Source organism: Cervus elaphus, chromosome 33 (assembly GCF_910594005.1).
Source record: "Cervus elaphus chromosome 33, mCerEla1.1, whole genome shotgun sequence".
Taxonomy (NCBI): Eukaryota; Metazoa; Chordata; class Mammalia; order Artiodactyla; family Cervidae; genus Cervus; species Cervus elaphus.
This window is the reverse complement of record NC_057847.1, coordinates 11,595,544-11,618,555: the sequence shown is the minus strand read 5'-3', so window position 1 is coordinate 11,618,555 and position 23,012 is coordinate 11,595,544. Positions and strand designations below refer to the sequence as shown.

The 23,012-nt window shown below is 36.5% G+C and overlaps 1 protein-coding gene across 2 annotated transcripts in view; it reads right to left on the bottom strand.

The window, feature by feature from the left end:
* Positions 1-23,012, bottom strand: part of COL5A2 (collagen type V alpha 2 chain) — a 153,742-nt gene that overhangs the window by 7,975 nt on the left and 122,755 nt on the right. The window contains exons 29-48 of one of the 2 annotated variants that reach the window (XM_043894287.1): positions 22,844-22,893; positions 17,713-17,757; positions 17,282-17,380; positions 16,116-16,223; positions 15,778-15,831; positions 13,553-13,606; positions 13,283-13,336; positions 12,812-12,865; positions 12,300-12,407; positions 12,132-12,185; positions 11,543-11,596; positions 10,619-10,780; positions 9,777-9,884; positions 8,572-8,679; positions 7,099-7,152; positions 5,103-5,210; positions 4,549-4,602; positions 3,691-3,798; positions 3,258-3,311; positions 1,893-2,000 (exon numbers count right to left, since the gene is read on the bottom strand). In XM_043894287.1, the coding sequence (XP_043750222.1) occupies positions 1,893-2,000; positions 3,258-3,311; positions 3,691-3,798; positions 4,549-4,602; positions 5,103-5,210; positions 7,099-7,152; positions 8,572-8,679; positions 9,777-9,884; positions 10,619-10,780; positions 11,543-11,596; positions 12,132-12,185; positions 12,300-12,407; positions 12,812-12,865; positions 13,283-13,336; positions 13,553-13,606; positions 15,778-15,831; positions 16,116-16,223; positions 17,282-17,380; positions 17,713-17,757; positions 22,844-22,893 (1,598 nt within the window). Of the gene's footprint in view, positions 1-1,892; positions 2,001-3,257; positions 3,312-3,690; positions 3,799-4,548; positions 4,603-5,102; positions 5,211-7,098; positions 7,153-8,571; positions 8,680-9,776; positions 9,885-10,618; positions 10,781-11,542; positions 11,597-12,131; positions 12,186-12,299; positions 12,408-12,811; positions 12,866-13,282; positions 13,337-13,552; positions 13,607-15,777; positions 15,832-16,115; positions 16,224-17,281; positions 17,381-17,712; positions 17,758-22,843; positions 22,898-23,012 lie in introns of both variants that reach the window. The other variant, XM_043894286.1, reaches the window with a different exon arrangement.

Sequence of the window (23,012 nt, the reverse complement as noted above, 5' to 3'; positions counted from 1 at the left end):
GTTACAGTGCAAAACCTCAATTTGACGTCACTGAGAGATCTATGGCTTGAGCCCTTTTTTAACTAAATGGTTCTGGTCTGCTAACTTATAACATTCCAAGGATGAGAAAGGATGCATAACTGTTTCTCAGACAAGATGTCTGCAAGTTGACATCTGAGGTTGGTATCTTTATTTAAAGATTAAAACACAAAATATGTGCTTTGATGTTTATGCATGAAGATGCAATACATTTTATGTTAGTTATATATAGATTTGTACACTCATTTTCAAACTATTTTGGCAAGGCACAACTAAAATGTTTTAAAAGGATGTATAAACAAAGGCTGAACAAGGAGATGCAGAGGAGTTTGTGGGTGCTACTTCCATAAGACTTCCCATCAGTACCAAGGGAATACATGAAGAAACACCCACAGGAGAATTTCCCCCATATCTAAATAAGGGGAAACCACAGGAAATCTTTTTATGTGCATGAATTAGTGGGTAGATCAAAATTATCTCTCCTAAACAAAACTGGAGGAAGTTATCCTTGCCTAAAGAGCTCTTTTAATAATTATTATTATTTTGCCAAATAAGAACTACTGGAGCAAAAGGGAGATGAACACACCAAATATGAGAGACTAGAAAAACAGATCCCCTCTATTAATTTCCTTCTGCATTTTCCTGAGGAAGAACTCAGCATCTTGAGAGAATTACCCACAACCTGAAAAGATGTGTGGGCCACATCTCTCTTGGGGAGCACAGACCTGGCAGGCAGAAGGCTGGAGTTCTGTTACTGGCTCTGCCACTAGTTAAATGAGTCTGGACAAGTTGTATCAAGTTCTAGCGCAAACATTTCCTCACCATCAAGCAACCATTAAATCCATTTTTTTTTCTTTAAGGTCATCTCATGATTCCATACATTCCTTTATGTTAAACTCAGGGGAAGAGATTTCTTTTCTGCTATCAAGGACCACTAAAATGCAAGATAAAGTTAATCAAGAGCCACATAAGTAAGAGGTATTCCAATTTTGCAGCCATTTTCTATGAACAATTAGAGAAGTAAACAGAAAAGATTCCTCTTGACCATAGGAAATGTAAGGCTCTTCTTTCTATGTAATAATAAATATTTGGTTGAATGGTATTATCATTAGGACAGAGACAGAATAAGAAAAGGAAAATAAAGCAAAAGAGGAAGAAACGCCAGGGAGGGATGCATAACCTCACATTACACATGCACACGCACACACACATGCACACACATGCACACGCACGCACACACATGCACACATGCACACACACATGCACGCGCGTGCACACACACACACACACACACACACACATGCATGCATGGCAGACAGAGCAGGCTGTTTCCCAAAGTTTGGTTTCTGAGAAGCCTAACTAAAGTCTAACTAAAGCAATTTAAAGCTTTACAAGTCAATACCCAAGTCAATACTACTGAAATATTCTATTGAAAGTTTTAATTTGAATCTTTTCTGAATTTCATTTTCAGTAAATAACACTTTAATTTCCTAGGCTTCACTTTCCAACATTGTCATGAACGAATACATTCATCGACTCTCCCATTGAGTCTATTGCCACTTTAAGCAAAGCCACATTTTCATAACTCTAACGATAACACAATCATAACTTACTATTTGCTCTCACTGATATCACTCCTTTCCTCTCACTGAAGACAAGGCCTAGGTAGCTTAGACTCTAATTTTATGTATTCTGAATAATCTATGTTAAAATGTTTGAATTAGCTATTATACAGACAAGCTGATGTGATTTTCAGGCTTGTTTTCAGAGTTCCTGAAGTCTTTTGTCCTTCATGCTGCACAGATCGTCCTTAGACAGAATCCAAGCTGTGGGAATCAATAGCATTACTCACATACAAATCTCTGTGATTTTACCTCAGGGCCTGCTTCTCCAACGCTGCCCCGCACACCAGGAGGCCCAATGGGCCCAAGCGGCCCAGGGCTTCCTTCTTTGCCTGAAGGACCAACTGGACCTGGGGGGCCCTGCAAGAAACAAAGACTGTATTTTAGATCCTAGGAGGAAAAGCTCTTCAAGGCCTTTCTTTGATCAAAGAACTATTTCTTTTTGGAGTTGTCACATTGATTTCTCATATTTGTATTCCTAATGACTAATAAATGGACTTCTAGCACTTTCTAATATTTACTGCTTCACCACACATGAGTTCTCCACCATCCATGCAGGGGAAAAGACCAGTGTCAGTTAAAACATTAATGGGCTAGTCATCTACTTTTAATGGACTAGTCATCTACTTTTTAGGGCTTCCCTTGTGGCTCAGCTGATAAAGAATCCGCCTGAAATGTGCGGGAGACCTGGGTTCGATCTCTGGGTTGGAAAGATCCCCTGGAAAAGGGAAAGACTACCCACCCCAGTATTCTGGCCTGGAGAATTCCATGGACTGTATAGTCCATGGGGTCGCAAAGAGTTGGACACGACTGAGCAACCTGCACTTTCCCTTTCTTTCATCTACTTTTATTGGCAGGAGCTGTTTCATCACATTTCACATATTGTAAACTTAATTAGAAATTCAATTAAAAAAAAATAGAAATTCAATTAAGTAGGAGTAAGAAAATCACAGAAGTCACAGGGTTTGACATAAATTAAATTTGTGTCCTTGTACTCCAGAATTTTATCACATCTCAGTAATTTTGATACTATTCTCAATTTTATGTGTGACTTGTTTATACTGTATTTAGATATAGCAGAAATTCTTTCTAATGATTTTCCTAAATAATTGTCTTGTGGCATTAATGACCTATCAGACAGCATTAATGCTAAATGTAGAACTTCTATAACCTTCAAATATTTGTTTCATTTTATGATTTTCTTCCTAATTAGCCTTATGCCAACTTCTTCTGAGGAACTATAGCAATTGCTTAAATGAAAACAGTATATCCAGCTTCAAAATCTGTCTCCACTTCATAGTAAATCCTATAGTATCATCTCAAAGAGTACAATTAAATGGAAATTTCAATAAACACAGAGTAAGAAAATGAACAAGCAGATGAAATATCTACCCTAGGGAAGAGATTTTGAATGGACCTATGAAGTAATATATTTCAGGCTATGTCTACTTAAATGTAAATGCTGAATGGTTTATCTCTTACGTTTGCTGCCAGCTTCAGAGAACCTAAGCCAACTCCAGCTTCAATACCATGAAAATGATACTCAAGCACTAACAACATGTCCTCAGGTGCATTAATATTTACACCTGCAACTTACTGCTAAATTTTGTTACTTACTCTTGGGCCAAATGGTCCAGGGATTCCAGCACTGCCTTGTTCACCATTTGGACCCTAAGCAGAAAAAAAAAAAGCCAAAATATTTATATCCTATATTTAACCACTCTAGCTTTCAAAAATGTCCTGTCATTGACTTTAGCAGCATATATTTCATTCATCAATCTCTATGTCTACATAAGTTGACCAATACTAAAGACAACTGTAGGAGTAATACTGCATATAACCTTTTGGTTTATTTCTTTCCCACAAAATTACAGAAAACATATGAAAAATTATATTGGGTACTTAGGTAATGACTCAATCATCAAGATATTCTTTAAAATGAAAATAAGATGCAAAAAGTCCATCCATTTTATAGACAAATAAATGTTCATGTCAAGATACCTTTGCATTTTCACATGGAGAGGAGGTAATACTTAAAAGAATAACTTACAGGAGGTCCAGGAAGACCTTGAAGACCAGTAAAGCCTCTGTGACCCTTCTGACCTCGATCCCCTCTGTCTCCATGATCACCTTTGTCACCACGAGGTCCTTGGGGTCCCTAGAAATAAGGTCAGAGCATGAGCATTGGCTATTGAAACTACAATTTACAATTTTACTTTGTGCAATTGTATTTGCTACAATTTTGAGCATTTTATTTTATATGAACTAATATATTTACTTATCTAAATGGTATTACTAGGAATTTTTATCTAATTTTATCTACAAATTTTATCTTTTTTTCTCAAGGAATGAAAGTGATCACTAAAAGCATAGGATATAATAATGTTTTCTAAAGATTCAATTTTTTAAATGTTTAACCTACATTTGGACTAAAATGAGCTATTTTAAGTTTAATCTAGCCTGAGATATTTTCCAAAGTTTGGAAAGTTTGGATTCTCCTTCACATATTTAGATTATATCATTATGTAATGATCTAGCTAAAAATAAAATATACTTGAATAGTACTTTTCAAGTTTACAAAGAGTTTTCAAACCCATTTGCCTACATAATTTTTAGAAAATCTCAGAGAATGGCACTGTTACCCTTGCTATTGTGGGAGAAAATTGTGACTAAAAGTTTTAATTGATTATTGAAATAATTTGTAGTAAAATTCAGATGAGTTATACTAACACTATAAAAACAAATATAAACTCCTGGGTGCTATCTTAAATTAATGTTTTATCTAAGGCTTGAAGAATTTGGTAATTTTCATTTATGAATCTTAAAAATTATGCTTTTTCTTTGGGAGTATATTTTATGTAAGAAGTCATATATTTAAAAAAATAAATAAACAAATCCAAGAACTTACAAGTAAGCCACGTTTCCCAGCTCGACCGGGTGGTCCTATAGGACCTCGAGAACCCTAGAAGAAATTTTCATAAAATTAATACAATGAAAAATATGGATATATTATAGAGATTTAGAATTCAAGAATATATGTCTGTAGTTGAATACTTCTATATGTGTAAGTGTATCTACGTGTATACTCTTATGGCTAATTAAATAAAACCAGGCTAATTTCCCTAGGTATAAGAATGTGCTCACTATAACCCCAATCACATCTCTATAATCAATTTTATTAATGAACTTCTCTGAATGAAGATCATCTTAGTTAATTATCATAAGACATTACTTGCTTAAATTTAACATGATCCATACTTACTACATTTCCTATAAATCACAACATTTTTAGATAATGAAAGCCAAAGCATCAAGATTTTTGAAGATCTATTAGAAATCAAATTTTTAAGACTAGAAAAAATAATTCCAAGCACACATGTCATTGCATGCATGCATATATGTATACTCATAATACAGTATGTTGATGTTTAAAACTGTCAGTGTGAAACTGACTCTCCTTACCGGATCTCCTCTTTGTCCTGCATCTCCTGGAGCACCAACAGGACCGGGAGTTCCAGGGGCACCCTGAGAGCCTGGCAGACCTGCAGGCCCAGGGTCTCCACGATCACCCTGACAAGGAAACCATGATATTACCTTTTTAATATTTATTATAAAACAGCAAAATTCTATATGCTTATGTTATTCATGAAAGGAAAAAAACACACCTTTTAAAACATTCTATTTATTAATTTATTTATATATTACTTAAATGTTCTACTTATATTTACATATTAATAAATCAAACTGAAAAGGGTAAGATATTTTCCTCCAATATCATCTGTCCCCTCACTCTCATCCTATTATTCCCATAGTCAAGATTGCTGGGTATGGAAGTTGTCACTTCCAGAATTCAGCATGTGACTTAGACCCACTGGGGTATCTGTACTGTTAGTATAGCATAAACAAAAATTTTCCAGCATGTGAAAACAGGGAAAATTCTAAGGAAACCACTTTCCAGGTTTACAACTTCATATGAGTTCTTTCAGAAAACTGATTTGAAGCATCTTTTCCTACTTCCTCTTTAATAATCACCCTTCTCCCATTTTATGAAATAAAAGCATATATCATACCACCTGCAACCTTAATATGGCACGATGCTCCAAGGAATAAACCCCCCTGGGCATCAAACTCAAGGACTTTTCCAGAATGCACAGTTCACTTGAGAATAAAACAAAGACATATTTGGAAAGAAAAGCTGCTTTTTATTTTGCCCAGTCTTACTTGGCCCCAAATCTTACTTGTCTCTTTAAGAAGTCAGAGGTGAGATTATAGTTATGTGGATACGTATTAATATAATTATTTGACTTGAAGAATGGAGCCAGATCTTTTTTTCTAACAGAAGTTAAGTCTTGTTTGACTGAATAGTTTGGCAACCAGGATAAACTTTGGCAATTAGGTTAGAGAATGGGCATGTAATAAAATACACTGAATACGCTGAATTGGCAACTCCAAGATTTAAAAAAATATATATATGATGAAAGCACATATACATTTAGAATTTATCAGAACTACTTCCTTTGTAACTGTTAGACAGTTAGAACAGGAAAAAGGAGTCCAAGATAGCAATTAGAGACAGTGGCGACTAGCAGAAACATCCAGAGGGCAAAAAAAAGAAAGACAAGGCCTATGAAAAAGGGAAAGCACTTCAGGCTGGAGTGAAGACCTCCAGCAAGAAAACATGCCCAAGCACACCCCCTTCCCTGATTGGCTGTGAACATATACCATATTTGCATTTCCTTCCCTGATTGGTCTTAGGTACAAGCCTTATTTTGCATGGGACAGAAGCAGTCAGGCTCCAGGGTCTCCTTAGGACAGGGAACAAAGGACAAAAAAGGAAACCCTAAAATGCAGCAGGACCACTCCCACCGGATTGCTCTGCTCTGAGAGTGTACTATTTGCCTGCTTGAGCTGTCTTAGTCTGTTGTTTCAATTCTTTGCTACAAGGAGACAAAAAGTGAGGGAAAAGAACTGACCCAACATAACTATCAAAACTTACGATTAAAATAAATGATGGTAACTTAAAATATGCACAGAGGTTCAGAGATTTTCAAAATTATATTGGGGGTACATCAGCAAAACCTCTGAAGACTACTACCCTGGACAATATATACCAACCCTGGGAAAAATTAGATCCCAAGAGAATTTGCATTCCCTTGGCTTTACAGAAGACGGAGGGGGACCCTTGCCCCAGGATTCCTCAAAACTCTTTCTTTCCCTTTCTTTGAGTGCCTATGAGATACTTTGAACATGATATTTAAAACATAAGTCCTCAATGGTATAAATATTCATCACATTTAAAGTATTTAAAAACCAAGGTTCAGAAAATTTGTTCAAGATTACATAGCTAATTACTTAAAGAATAAAGATGAGAAGAAAGAATAGTTTTTTACTCTTTAGTATTACAGAGATTTCAAATGCACATTATTTCAGATTTTTTGATCAGTGAAATTGCCCTTACACGTTCTCCAACAGCACCATCCCGTCCTGGAGTACCATCATTACCAGCTGGACCCTATAAAGAATCATATTTGAAAAATGAATTAACTGAATAATAAAAAAAAAATCACATTTCAATTGCCAGAAAAATTACAGCATATATTCCACCCCTATTCCACATTACAAATTAGCATTTATGGAAACTTCAGTAGAAGAAAGTTTCTGCCATCTTTCTATTATTCTGATTTGCTTGTAAAATTATTAACACATTCTTACACTTTTGGTGCCAATTTTAAGTAGTTTTACTTAAGACACTATTTTCCACTTACAGTACAGTGCTTATAAAGTGCAATGTTATTTCATTTCCCTGTGTACATATTCCTTAGTCAAGAATTAAGGATGCCCAGTTATTTAATGTAGCAGTTCAACTTTAAAACTGCCCTGGAATTGCTACAAATTTGGGCTCATCAATGTTTGTTGTGAAACATACTACATCTATACTCAGCTTAATCAACCTCTTCAACAGTGGACCCAGAGGAACTACAACCAGACAGAGGTGCTCCAACACCAGAGAAGCCCCAAGACACTTCTTTTACTGTTCCTCCTACACTTAGTCTAAATTCATCTTTTTTTATTTTTATTTAAAAAAATCAAATTATTCAAAATAAATAGACAACACTTATATTCCTTGCATTTTGTTTTCTTTATATTAGCAGTGAATGGTTTCCCTCACTTTTACTTCCCCAAATAACATCCTTAAGGTTTTAAAATAAAATATCTGTGTTTAGACATTAAATTACATTTTAAAATATACAGTCTTCCTTTCCTGTTTTATTTTGATTTCTTTTTCCACAGAACTATATTTTTACCATTTGAACAAAAATTGTTCTGAAAGGCGTTAATTGTTTCTTTCAAGAAAATGTGACACTAAACTTTTGGCAATTTACTCATTAAAGCACAGAACAGAGGAAATTTCAACCTGTAATTTTTCAAATCACCTTCCAAAAGCTAATTTCCTCTCAAAAGAGCCTAAGGGAACTTAATATCCACAATGTTATATATAGGGATATTTAAGTAAAATGATCTCTACTTACTTGGCCCTCTTTACAAGCTTTAACAATTATATTAATCCTATCACCATAAAACTTGGCAATTTTGACAAATATGCCATTCCAGAATGAAATAATAACAAGAGAAAAGATAAACAGTTGTAACCTTTCACCTTCAAATCAATTTGGCAACAACCTAAACCAACTAAAATACTTGGCTCCTGAGGAGATGAAGGCCAGTGCAAGACACCAATCTTATTACCTTTTTCTCATGTCATCATTTAGTCAACTCTCTAGGGAAGGAAAAACACATCAAAAAATAGCACTAGAAAACTTCCTTCAGGTCGAATGTACAATTTCTAGTTTCTAAATTAATTTCTAAATTTCAGAAATGTCCCCGTAACACCAGGCAAGGAGGGGAGGATGATCTTCACTGTGGTACTCACTTCCGGTCCTGGCTCCCCCACAGGGCCATTGGAACCTGGGGGCCCAACAGGTCCAGGTGGACCTTTATCTCCTGGGGCTCCAGTTGGTCCTACTTTTCCTGGTGTGCCCTGAAATAAAGCATAAATACATCAACCACTTCTGAAGAAGCTTGAGGGGACAGTTCACATAACGGCTACGTTTAAACGGCACCCAGTGTCTCCCTCTAGAGTAATAACTGTCAGTTATCACACAAGACCAATATCACTGCAGTACCTTCCCAGAGGTGCGCCCGCTTCTTACCACACCCATCCTGATATATCGATGGGACTATCCTTTGCACCAATTCAGGTGCATTTTGGGTTTTACTCCGAAGTACTATTTTCAGATCTGGATGCCCGTCTTGAATCTGTGTCACTAAGATATGCTCATCCTTACTCTTCCACTTAGTCTCCTCACTTTATTTCTGTATCCTGACAGTTTGAGCTCACTATTGGGAGACCAAATATTTCAGGTTCCTTGGCTCATTCCTGATAACAATAAAGCTGCTCTAGACTCCCAGTCTGCTGGTTTCATATCTCAACTCACATGTCCCCAGTTCCAAGACCCCAGTAGTAAATCTATCTCCACATTCCATATAAAAACATCATTTTTTTCCTCAAGTGTGTAAACTTTCAGTAGTAAAATTTAATCTCTTCAAAGCTAACAGTGAGTTAAACTTTTATCCATACTCCAGAGAATATGAAATTCTTAGCACCCTCCAGGGAATAGGAGATTGCTTTCAGAATCTGTCTTTATAGTTCACCCCACTTTCACCCCCAGTATTACTTTAGCTCAACTATTTCTTCCCTTTGATGGTTTATGAAAACTTAGTCTCTGAACTGTGAAATATGGATTTTTCCATTAGGCATGTTTATTTAAAAAGAGGCTACCTACTCACCAGGAGATTATCCCTCTTCTCTAGCTCCATGGGTATTTTTAATCTTTGAAGAAAGATTTAGAGTCACTAAAAATCCACATCCTTATTTGTCTAAGTCTCTAGTCCCAGGGTTAAATAAATATATTTTTCAAAGGTACTTAAGAATTTGACATTTAAAGTCAAAAGGTTTTTCAGATACTCTGTGCCTTTAAAAGATTTTAGATTTATTAAGGAAAAAAAGATAAATTCTCCCTTCACAAATGATATTGCACATAATCAGATGAAGTATTGACCAGTGCAGCTACTTACTGCTGGGCCTGGAAGGCCAGGCATCCCTCTCTCTCCACGCTGCCCCGGCATGCCGACAATTCCTCTTTGCCCAGTGGTTCCAGCTGGACCAGGGGGACCATCTGGACCCTAATTTTGAATACAAACTATAATAAGAAATCCTCCAGGGAAAACTATATGCAAGCACTTTATAATAGATGACAGCTTTATAGGTTATTAAGTATGAATATTATTATTACTCATAGTAATATATTAAGTATGTAATATTAAGTAAGTATTAAGATTCTGTTCTACTAAATCATACCATATATGAGCAGTCAAAATGAATAATCCACACTGAGCCTCTAACATTATTTAAAAGTGAGAACTGGTTGGAATTAAACCAATTAAACCATTATTAAAGCTGAGAATTAGTTTAAAAGAACTTGAAGATAATGTAAATATTGACAGAATAAAAGAGGTAAATATTCAGACAGTTTAATTTTAAAACAAAGAAAAGAAGTTAATGTTGAGGCATTTATATATTCAGTAAATTGTTTTAAAATTTTTTCTTAATTCAGTACAGATATTTAACAAAAAATTGTTTTTTTGTTTAGTTTTTGAATACCATATCCATTAATGTTATATAATGGATATGTTATATGTTATGGATATGTTATGGATATAATGGATATGTTATAATGTTATATAATGGACATATACTTTTTCCTAGAGTAGAGAATTGTAAGTTAAAAACCTATAGAGCACAATGTACTCAAAGGATTATAAAAGTGCTCAGGATAATGTATAAACAGTTTCTTTGTGGCAGTAGTTATTATGAGTTTCTAGTTAGAGGTAGTCTAGAACCAAGATGCCAAACTTACAGGCTGTCCATCTTCTCCTGGGTCCCCTTTATCTCCTGGGCCACCAGGAGGGCCAGCTGGTCCTCGATCTCCTACTCGTCCATGAGACCCGGGGTCCCCACGAAGACCTGGAGGTCCTTCCTTCCCAGGCTCCCCTAACGGCCCCGCGGGTCCTGGAGCTCCCTAGTATGACACGGGAAGAGGCCCAGAGGGCAAAGTGGAAGCCATGTTAGAATACCTAATACAGGGATCTCTGCTGCAGAAGCAGAACCCCATGCTTCACAGGTCCATTTTTCCTGTTAATCACTCAGTGGATTTAAACAAAAAGTAAAATACACAGCTGTAGGTTCATTTCATTATCTGCAGACACTTACCTCTGACTCATTATGAAAAGTGTACTGACAATATTATAAATGAACTAAACTTCAACTAAAAACTAAATGTGGTTTGAAATCATAAAAAAATAAAAAATGTGTTTGAAATTAACTTGAATTTTCAAGCTCCATAAGGCTCTTCACCAACAATGAATATGTATTTTCTTTTATCTGACTTGATCTTATAATGAAAAATAACTTCTATTATAATCTCAGAGATTCTTCCTAACTGAAAGGAATGATTATTACCACACAATACTGTGAGTGTTCAGTACCCAAATGAAGTAATAGTCAAATACTGGAGTTTAAAAGGATTTGCAAATTAGCTCCTCCAAGAAACATTCAATGATTAAAGATGATTTGCTTGACAACATACCTGTATGAATTATTGGGACAAGAACTATTAACACAGGATAGCAAATCATTAAGTGATTAAATAAAAGAACAAATAATAACTCAAATATATGTGTGTGTATCATTATAATATGTACATGTGTATGTTTGTGTGTGTTTTTATGTGTTGTGTGTAATTATTCCACTATCAGTGATTTCAATTATTGAATTGACTTACAGCAGGACCTGGAGGTCCAACTCTGCCGGCAGAACCAGGAAATCCTGTAGCACCCTAGAAATACAATATCATATAAGCAACTTTAAAATAAAAATTAGTTATATATACTTTCTAGGGTCTACTTATTTTACAGAGATACCTAGGACTTTATTTCCCTTTCCCTGTTGTGAGCAATAAATTTTTTTCCTGTATCCCGCTTTTGTGAATGGATCGGGATTAACTGGTAGGAAGGATGCTATTTTTCTCTTTCCACTTTCCTTTTATCTTGAACATATACAAGTATATTGAAGACGAGCACTAGGATCACATTAGAATTTCTTATAACAGAATTACATAAAGCGGGTTCATATTATTCATTCCCTCTTCCATAGGTAATCTATTATTTAAGTTATATATGAGGAAACTGGGTCTCCAAAGTCATAAAACTAATTTTAATGCAGATTGTCATCCAAGTTCAGCACTTTTTCGACTGCAATATATACAACTAAAAATTGGTTGTTATAGCTTCAAAGGAACTTTAAGATGGCTATAAAGTACTAGATATCTGTGACTAGCTATGCATAATTCCCAGAGCTTCAAACCAACTTACAGGTGGACCCTGAGTTCCTCGACCACCTTTCAGTCCAGGAACACCATTAGGACCCTAAACAGAAAGAAACAAACAAAAGGGTGCTGCAGTAAAGAAAGATGGTCTAAACACAAGGTCTAAACAGTGGGAACTGGACTCAAGTCGTATCTTGTTTTACTTTAAACTTACGTGAGGCCCTGGGGATCCTGCTAGCCCTTGTGGTCCAGGAGAGCCAGCATCTCCCTTCTGCCCAGGCTCTCCAGGTTCACCCTTCACTCCAGGCTGCCCATCAGGACCCTATACCAAAGAATAAAGAAGGAAATGGCTGCAACACTTACAGACAAATTTTTCATAATAATTATCATGTATTCTTATATTATAAAATGGTGATTTGTAATCAGTATAAAAGCTTAGAAGAAAAAAAAAACACCCAATGAGATCTTTGAAGACAGTCTGAAAAAGTAAGTTACGCCACCACATTGTTTGTTATAACAAGTATATAATTCAAAATAATGCAGATGCATCCATTTTGTGCCAGTCTATGAAAAAAAAAAAAGTATTGAAAATGAGACTATTGCCTAGAAAACTATGTTTTCCAAAATCTTGAATATACCTTCAAAACAAATGACAGTGATAATTAAATTCATTGCTGTAGCAAGAAGAATGATCATTTGTAAATTCAGGACATTTAAAAATCATACCTGGGGTCCAGCAAAACCAACAGCTCCAGTCGGGCCATTTTCACCACGTGAACCCTAGAAGACAAACATTACTGTAGGTTTCACACATTATTCTAAACAGGAACAGTATTTTTAAACACAATTTTATAAATCTGTAGTGTCTTGAAATGTACATATAGAGAAATTAGACATGTTGCTTGAGGAAGACCCCTAAAGGTGATATAGAGATGAGGGTCATAAAAAAAAAAAAATTTCCAAGTCTCAAAGAAGCTTCTGATTATTTAGTAAATGAACTGCTTACATAGACTTAATAGACCACATAGAAATAATACACTGATTTTTTTTTTAAGTGTAATAAGAAAAGTAAAAGGTGAAAACCAGGAAGTTAAAAGTAACCTAACCCAACAGGCATGGTTTCAAATAAATATCAAGACAAAATGATGGCTTCTTTTATTGCTCAATCTCATACTACATCAAAATACCGTCACTTACGGGATTGCCACGGGAGCCAGGTGGGCCAACTAAACCTCGAGGGCCGGGTTCTCCCTGAAAAGCAGATTTTGGATGGTTATTGTCCAAAGCAACGGGAAAACACAGTACAACTGTAGGACATGGTGCTCGATGTGTTGGGTGGATGGATGGAGAACTCTGACATGATCTAGCCCAGCTACCATATTTTATGAAAGAGAAAACGTTATGAAAAAGAGCCAGCACTCAGATCTCAGAATTTTGAGTCCACAAGATAACAACTTTTGACATTACCTTTTCTCCAGTAGGGCCTGAAGGACCTGGAGGGCCCAAGGGACCCGGAAGACCCTGTCAATGAACATAGCATAGGCATATTGAGGAAGAAAATGGGCAGAAATCTCCACATTTAAACAAACAAAGAAGGTACTATTTTGTTACAGATGACTGCTTTTGTAAAACATTACCTGTAATAAATGATACAATCTGTATAGTCTCAATATTTTTACATATAGGCTAAAACAATTCCCAGGGGATTCTCTCCACAAAATGTTTCAATCTGTTTCATCCAACTCAACTCATCTATATACATAACACTGTCTTCAAATATTAGTCTGAAACCAGTGCTATCCTTCAACAATGTTTCTGTGTTTCTTAGCTTGTTTAATTTTACTAATATCTATTTGAAATTTGACAATAGATTGAAAAGGCTTTTCTTATTTTCTATAGAATACTTTATTCTTAAACTATACAAGTGAAATATCATTCCTTTATTTCTTATAAAAGTGAAATTGTGCTAAAGCCCTGTTTTCCACATTCCTCTGTGATGAAAATGAATGGAACCACCCCACTGCCCTGAAGGTGATGATGTTCTTTGGCTCAGAGTATAGCAGAGCGACACGTGGGGTTTTCTTGACACACAAGCACAGTTTTTAAACTGCTGCACTGCATTGGAGCCCTTCCTAAAACAGGTTTTCTCTCTGATATTTGTGTATTGCTTTTTCACAAGAAACTCAGATATTCCTTTGCCATTTAATTTGTGTATGCATTACAGAAGAAACTTAGGGAATAAAATGACTTTTTAATTTTATATTGTATTTTAAGACAAGAACATGAGAAAACTGTGATCTTAAATTCTCTAGATCTGTAATGAAACAATATTCTGTCTTTCACCTAATACACTTCCTTAAAAGATTTGATTGAATATAAAAGTGACTACACTAAAATTTTTTCCCCTTTATATGAGATAAATTCTCTGCTTCTTGCCTGAAACAACGCATTTCCCTCACTAAAAATTAAGCAGTCATTGCTTAAGTCTTGATCCTATTGCACTGCAGTTTCAAAGTATTCAATAGTTCAAAGGAGCAATAGATGGATATTTCTCCTTAAAATAAACTGACAGCACATCATTCCTTCAAACAGCTCTTCATTATTTACTGTGCACTCCAGACCAACTGTGATGTGAAGCACAAACAATAAACCAGATTCACTTAGACCACTTTTAAAATATTGAATCGAATGTTAGATTTAATTAAAAGGCAAAGATACTTTGATTTCATAGTTTGCTAAATTGTTTCATCTTTAACTAGCTTTCCAGAAAAAGAAAAAAGGAATTATTATAATAAGGCTAAAACTTTCCTATAATATACTTTTTTTATCAAAAGTTAATATAATCAGTGTATTAATAGTGACTCAATGGGCAGAATCAAAATATTAACAGCGGCTCAGTGTCATTTCTTTCTTTAATAGCACAACTGCTGTTGTCAGGGTAGAGCATGACAACTAAGAGCAAACTAAGTCATACTGAATCAGAAACTATTTAGCAAATATCAGGCACTATTTCCAGAAAACGCTGACTATCTGAGTGACTAACTATCTGCTCTTACCTGAGAGAATCATTCATGTCTGAAAATATATTTTCATTCTGATTGTTTGATTATCCTTAGAATTGCAAATACATTCTAGTTTTGAGGACATAAAGCTTGTTAAGCCTCAATTTCTGGAAGGGCATTAAACAATCCTTCTTTACATTTCGCTTGTTCAGTCTCATTAATGATGATTCATCGTTCAGTAATTTTCTCACACCTGACATCTAGCATTTTGAGAAACATTCACCACACCTTTGGTTACTCGGTAAAACTCTACTTGCCTACACTGGAAGGAAGTCTAAGATGACTCATTAGATTAGCATTTTAATAAACAGAAACATTGCATATGGAATAAATATGATAGAGAAGGAAAAAGAGGGCCCCACTGCTTAAAGCATCAATTTCATATGCACAGTAAAAATGTGTCTTATTTCATTCTCTCAATAATGACTTTATTTTTTTTGGCTTGTTCTAATTCAAGGTAAGCAAGTGAATATCCACAGGCAATCAATGTCAAATCTCAGATCTCATCATTCTCCCAAATCCTGACCACCACGGAAACATGAGGCTTATTCTAGAAAGTTCTGGCAACCTCATACAGTCATGATGATGTTGATTCCTAGCCCTGCCACTGAAAAGAATGGTTTCACTTACTCTTGCTCCATCATTTCCAGCTGTACCTTCAGCACCTTTTTCTCCTATGCCACCCTGCGAAAACACACAAAATGCCATTTATTCACTTAAGTGTCTTCTTCCTACACTGGCATGGAAGCTTCATGAGGGCAAGAGCTCATCTCTAATGTCCATAGCTGTATCCCCTTGGGCCTAGAACAACGGGGGGAGCAATGCAGTTGGGACTGCATTTCCTAAGTGCACGTATACTGAAAGAATGAATGACTTGCAACTTAGGATGGCAGAAGTAAAAGTCTGCCCAGAAAATCATTATCAGCAGAAAATCTAAATGAATGAATAAAATAAATAAATAAACTTACTCTGTCACCCTTGGGGCCAGGAGTTCCTGCAATTCCCCTTTCTCCTGGCATACCTTGAAGACCTGGTGGGCCTGTATCTCCAGGGGTTCCAGGTGGTCCTGGACTGCCCTAAAATGAACCAACAATAAGTAAGCTCATCTATATATTAAGGTTTAGCCACATGGAATCCCTGTTTTGGTAGACCAAAAATAGTAGAATCTTGGCAATTACATATGGTTCAACCTAATACTTATATTTTTCATTTGGGGAAACTGTCTCTGAGGTCATTATTTTTTCTTTAAATAATACCTTTCTGTTTTGACTGTTGCTTTGCTTTCAGATTTCCTCTCTGGGAAAATTGGGTACTGATTCAAACAAAAATGATAGAGTTGCCTCTTTATTTTCTTTTATTGGCAACATCATAAGGATTCTAATAAGAAAAAGAAGACATTACATTTAGAGAGTACATCCATTCTCTCTCTAAAGAACCCATGAAATGAAGCTGGTTTTCAGACTTATTCAGTAATGAAACTGAAGTAGATCTTATACAATCTCTGGCCCTTGAAGGTGATAAGGTATCTAACATCTGATCACAAAAATTTCTGCTCTAGTAGTTTGCACTGAAAATGGCCACATTATCTTCTATCAACTTTAGAATGGGACCCAAAAGGAAATGGTGCTGATTTTTGCGTTATAATGCACTGTACTTTCAGATTTCAAAAATGACATACTTTTATACATTTGGTGAGCAGAACTGCAGAAACTGTGACAAGGGAAATGGAGCATATGATTAGGAACATCTCCTAATAAATTATGCAATTTTCCATTTCTTGCCTCTGCTTATAAGTAAAAGTACTTAGGAAAATATATAAATAAACTTTAGAAATTGTTTTGTATACGAGGAAATATCACTACCTTGTGTACTGGATCATAAATCCCATCAAGGAAGAGACCCCTTTATACCCAACTCTTTAACGTCAAAGAAAATCAAGTAGGTGCTCTTTAAATATTTGTTAAAGAAATTACTTTGGAAAAACAAGAGAAATAAATTCTAGTACCACCATGTGTTTATTGACCGGTAAGTTAGAAATCAGCACAGTATTGTAAAGCAAATATTTTGCAATAAAACATTTTAACAATTAAAAAAATAAATTAATAAAAATTACTGAGCTCACAGCCACACTTACTTTTGGACCATCAGGACCGTGTCCTCCAGCCATTCCTTTCTCACCAGGAAGTCCAGTTATCCCTGGTTCTCCTCTCTCCCCTGGGTTTCCTCGTTCTCCCTACACAACACAGAAATGACAAACAGTCTCAGTGCTTGATCTGAAAATGGATTTAAATATGTTTCCAGACATCTGAAAAGTGACTTCTGGGAAAAAAATTTAGAGATGAGCAACCATTAAGACTCAATTTTTTAATTTAGTGAGAAGAAATGAACTTGAAGCATATGCTGGCTTCACAGCACAGACTATTTCTCATCAGACTGATTTTCATCAAGTAAAAGAATTGCAATGACTAAAATACAGCCAAGTTTAAGATGAAAGATGGTTTTATAAACTGAAGCCAATGGAAACACAGTTAATCAAAAAAAGAAGAAGAAGAAGAAAATACTTACTCTAGGTCCTAATGGGCCAACTGCCCCAGGATCTCCAGGAACCCCCTATAAAATACATTTTTTAAAATGAAAAACTTTCAACTAAATTTTAGATATTTATTAGCAAGTTTTCCAGATCATATACCTAATTTCTTCTCTAATACATTATTGGACATCTGACTAAGTCCATAATATTGAGTAAAGAAAAATATGTACACTTTTATAAACGAGGGGATATCATATACATTATATGGAAATACCTGGATGACTGTTTTTTGGCAACGAGCAAAGGGCAAAATATTATCTCACAAAGATAGTACATTACTTAGTGACAAAGCAAAAGAACTTTAATTTCCTAACGGAATATGAAAAACTTTTAGCAGAGGAAAGTGAAATTAAAACTAATGAAGTACTGATCTTTAGAATAAGAACAACTTAATTCAATTGACTAAATATTTCTTGAACACAGAATATAGACAACACACTCTACTAGAAATTGTAAGTTCAAACTAATGCAGTCATGACTATGTTAAAAGTCTTAACTAAAAGCTCTTAACTAAAGGAAAATTTGTCACTTAAAATTACAAGTACAATTTTGTATTATAATAACGATACAAATGTTATTTGTATTTAATACAAATAATAACTTTATCAAGTAGGCCTCCAGTTTTATCCCTTTAAATGTACTGTCTTCATTGTGGCATGATCTTCCTAAAGCCCAAATTTCATAGTATTTCTCTCTAATTAAAAGCCCTTCCTTAGCTTCCCATTACTCTAGGAATAAGAACAAATTAGACTCAAAACATTCCCTGTCATCCTCTAACCTCATCTTCATCCTCCTCAAGGTGTTACCATATTTCTGACTTACCAAACATTTTCAGCACCTAAATTTGATCAGCAAACCTTTGCACTCGCTGTTTCCATTTCCTAGAATATTTTCCTACCTTCCCTCCTCCCGACTTACCATCATTTATTCTTCAGATTACATAAAAGATACTACTTTGTTGGGAAAATTTTTTCTAAACCTCCAATGTCTGAATTAGGTGCATCCTCTAGATTTACACATACATAGTACCTCTCTTAGCACTGTACTTAAAACATGCTACTGTCATAACTGTCTTTCTATACTCTCTGTCGCTATTACAACAAAAATTAAGTCAAGGTCCAATTCATCTTATTCAATTGGTTAAGGCCGAAGTTTAGTAGAGCTTAGGACAGAGTGCTCAGCAAATATTTGTTTAAAAGTTAAATGAATGAATAAATCACTCCAAGAAAAATAAATTATATAAACCTATATGTTGGTAAAATCATATAAATAAAATGGTAATTTTCTGTTCTTAACTGCTTATGAAGTCTCCAGTAAAACACTACAGTTCCAATAAGACATATTTAGTGATTAATAACACAATCCTATAAGCACTTGACATCATATTGGCTGTGTGATTTTGGAAAAATTACTTAATATCTATGTGCCTCATTTTCCTCATCTGTAAAATGAGCTACCCAACGTCCAAGGTCAGGGGCAGTGGCGGAGAGGACCTACCCCACGTCCAAGGTCAGGGGCAGTGGCGGAGAGGACCTACCCCACGTCCAAGGTCAGGGGCGGTGGCCGAGACGACCTACCCCATGTCCAAGGTCAGGGGCGGCAGCCAAGAGGAGCTAACCCACATCCAAAGTAAGGAGCAGCGCCTATGCTGCAGCAGCCATGAAGAGATACCCCACGTCCAAGGTAAGAGAAACACAAGTAACAGGGTAGGTGTTAAGAGAGGGCATCAGAGGGCAGACAGACTAAAACCACAATCACAGACAACTAGCCAATCTGATCACACAGACCATAGCTTGTCTAACTCAATGAGACTAAGCCATGCCATCTGGGGCCACCCAAGACGGTCAGGTCATGGTGCAGAGTGACAGAATGTGGTCCACTGGAGAAGGGAATGGCAAACCACTTCAGTATTCTCGCCTTGAGATCCCCATGAACAGTATGAAATGGCAAAAAGATAGGGCACTGAAAGATGAACTCCCCAGGTTGGTAGGTGCCCAACATGCTACTGGGGATCAGTGGAGAAATAACTCCAGAAAGAATGAAGGGATGGAACCAAAGCAAAAACACATCCAGTTGTGGATGTGACTGGTGATAGAAGTGACGTCCAATGCTGTAAAGAGCAATATTGCATAGGAACCTGGAATGTTAGGTCCATGAATGAAGGCAAATTGGAAGTGGTCAAATAAGAGATGACAAGAGAGAACGTCGACATTCTAGGAATCAGTGAACTAAGATGGACTGGAATGGGTGAATTTAACTCAGAGGACCAATATATCCACTACTGTGGGCAGGAATCCCTTAGAAGAAATGGAGTAGCCATCATAGTCAACAAAAGAGTCTGAAATGCAGTACTTGGATGCAATCTCAAAAATGACAGAATGATCTCTGTTCATTTCCAAGGCAAATCATTCAATATCACGGTAATCTAAGTCTATGCTCCAATCAATAATGCTGAAGAAGCTGAAGTTGAACGGTTCTATGAAGACCTACAAGACACCCAAAATAGATGTCCTTTTCATTATAGGGGACTGGAATGCAAAAGTAGGAAGTCAAGAAACACCTGGAGTAACAGGCAAATTTGGCCTTGGAGTACAGAATGAAGTGGGGCGAAGGCTAATAGAATTTTGCCAAGAGAACTCACTGGTCATAGCAAACACCGCCTTCCAACAACACAAGAGAAGACTCTACACAAGGACACCACCACATGGTCAACACCGAAATCAGATTGCTTATATTCTCTGCAGCCAAAGATGGAGAAGCACTATAGAGTCAGCAAAAGCAAGACCAGGAGCTGACTGTGGCTCAGATCATAACTCCTTATTGCCAAATTCAGACTTAAATTGAAAAAGTAGGGAAGACCACTAGACCATTCAGGTATGACCTAAATCAAATGTCTTATGATTATACAATGGAAGTGAGAAATAGATTTAAGAGACTAGATCTGATAGATAGAGTGCCTGATGAACTATGGAAAGAGGTTCATGACATTGTACAGGAGAGAGGGATCAAGACCATCCCCAAGAAAAAGAAATGCAAAAAAGAAAAATGGCTCTCTGAGGAAGCCTTACAAATAGCTGTGAAAAGAAGAGAAGTGAAAAGCAAAGGAGAAAAGGAAAGATATACCCATCTGAATTCAGAGTTCCAAAGAATAACAAGGAGAGATTAAAAAAAGCCTTCCTCAGCGATCAATGCAAAGAAATAGAGGAAAACAATAGAATGGGAATAACTAGAGATCTCTTCAAGAAAATTAGAGATATCAAGGGAACATTGCATGCAAAGATGGGCTCAATAAAGGACAGAATGGTATGGACTTAACAGAAGCAGAAGATATTAAGAGGAGGTGGCAAGAATACACAGAACTATACAAAAAAGATCTTCATGACCCAGATAATCACAAAGGTGTGATTACTCACCTAGTGCCAGACATCCTGGAATGTGAAGTCAAGTGGGACTTAGGAAGCATCACTACGAACAAAGCTAATGGAGGTGATGGAATTCCAGTTGAGCTATTTCAAATCCTAAAAGATGATGCTGTGGAAGTGCTGCACTCAATATGTCAGCAAATTTGGAAAACTCAGCAGGGGCCAGAGGACTAGAAAAGGTCAGTTTTCATTCCAGTCCCAAAGAAAGACAACCCCAAAGAATGCTCAAACTGCTGCACAATTGCACTCATCTCACACACTAGTAAAGTAATGCTCAAAATTCTCCAAGGCAGGCTTCAGCAATACGTGATCCGTGAACTTCCAGATGTTCAAGCTGGTTTTAGAAAAGGCAGAAGAACCAGAGATCAAATTGCCAAATCTGCTGGATCATCAAAAAAGCAAGAGTTCCAGAAAAACATCTACTTCTGCTTTATTGACTATGCCAAAGCCTTTGACCGTGCGGATCACAATAAACTTTGGAAAATTCTGAAAGCGATGGGAATACCAGACCACCTGACCTGCCTCTTGAGAAGCAAGGTCTGTATGCAGGTCAGGAAGCAACAGTTAGAACTGGACATGGAAAAACAGACTGGCTCCAAATAGGAAAAGGAGTATGTCGAGGCTGTATGTTGTCACCTTGCTTACTTAACTTATATACAGAGTACATCATGAGAAATGCTGGGCTGGAAGAAACACAAGCTGGAATCAAGACTGCCGGGAGAAATATCAATAACCTCAGATATGCAGATGACACCACCCTTATGGCAGAAAGTGAAGAAGAACTAAAGAGCCTCTTGATGAAAGTGAAAGAGGAGAGTGAAAAAGTTGGATAAAGCTCAACTTTCAGAAAACTAAGATCATAGCATCCAACCCCATTACTTCATGGCAAATAGATGGGGAAACAGTGGAAACAGTGGCTGACTTTATTTTGGGGGGCTCCAAAATCACTACAGATGGTGATTGCAGCCATGAAATTAAAAGACGCTTACTCCTTCGAAGGAAAGTTATGACCAACCTAGATAGCATATTAAAAAGCAGAGACGTTAACTTTGCCAACAAAGGTCTGTCTAGTCAAGGCTATGGTTTTTCCAGTAGCCAGGTATGGATGTGAGAGTTAGACTACGAAGAAAGCTGAGAGCCAAAGAATGGATGCTTTTGAACTGTGGTGTTTGAGAAGACTCTTGAGAGTCCCTTGGACTGCAAGGAGATCCAACCAGTCCATCCTAAAGGAGATCAGTCCTGGGTGTTCATTGGAAGGACGTGATGCTGAAGCTGAAACTCCAGTACTTTGGCCACCTGATGCAAAGAGCTGACTCATTGGAAAACACCCTGATGCTGGGAGGGATTGGGGGCAGGAGGAGAAGGGGATGACAGAGGATGAGATGGCTGGATGGCATCACCGACTGATGGACATGAGTTTGAGTAAACTCCAGGAGTTTGTGATAGACAGGGAGGCCTGGTGTGCTGCGGTTCATGCGGTGGCAATGAGTCGAACACAGCTGGGTGACTGAACTAAACTGAACTGAAAATGGGCATTATGATAATACCTAGGACATAAAAGTTCTTTTGAGGATTAAAATAGATAATTAATTTAAAGCAAAGCAGAATAAAGCCTGACTCATAGTAAGTGATATTATAAGTCAGAAATTTTTAGTATTACTACTTTTATTACTCAAAAACTTACCTGATCACCTGGCTTTCCACCTTCCCCAGGAGGCCCTGGAGGACCAGGAAGCCCCTAAAGTAAAAGTAAGAACATAAACCTGTGTCTCCATGGAAGTTAATAGGCCACTAGTGTTAACACTTCACCCTTTACAATGTATGGATCTCCCTTACTATTTTCAAGAACATGA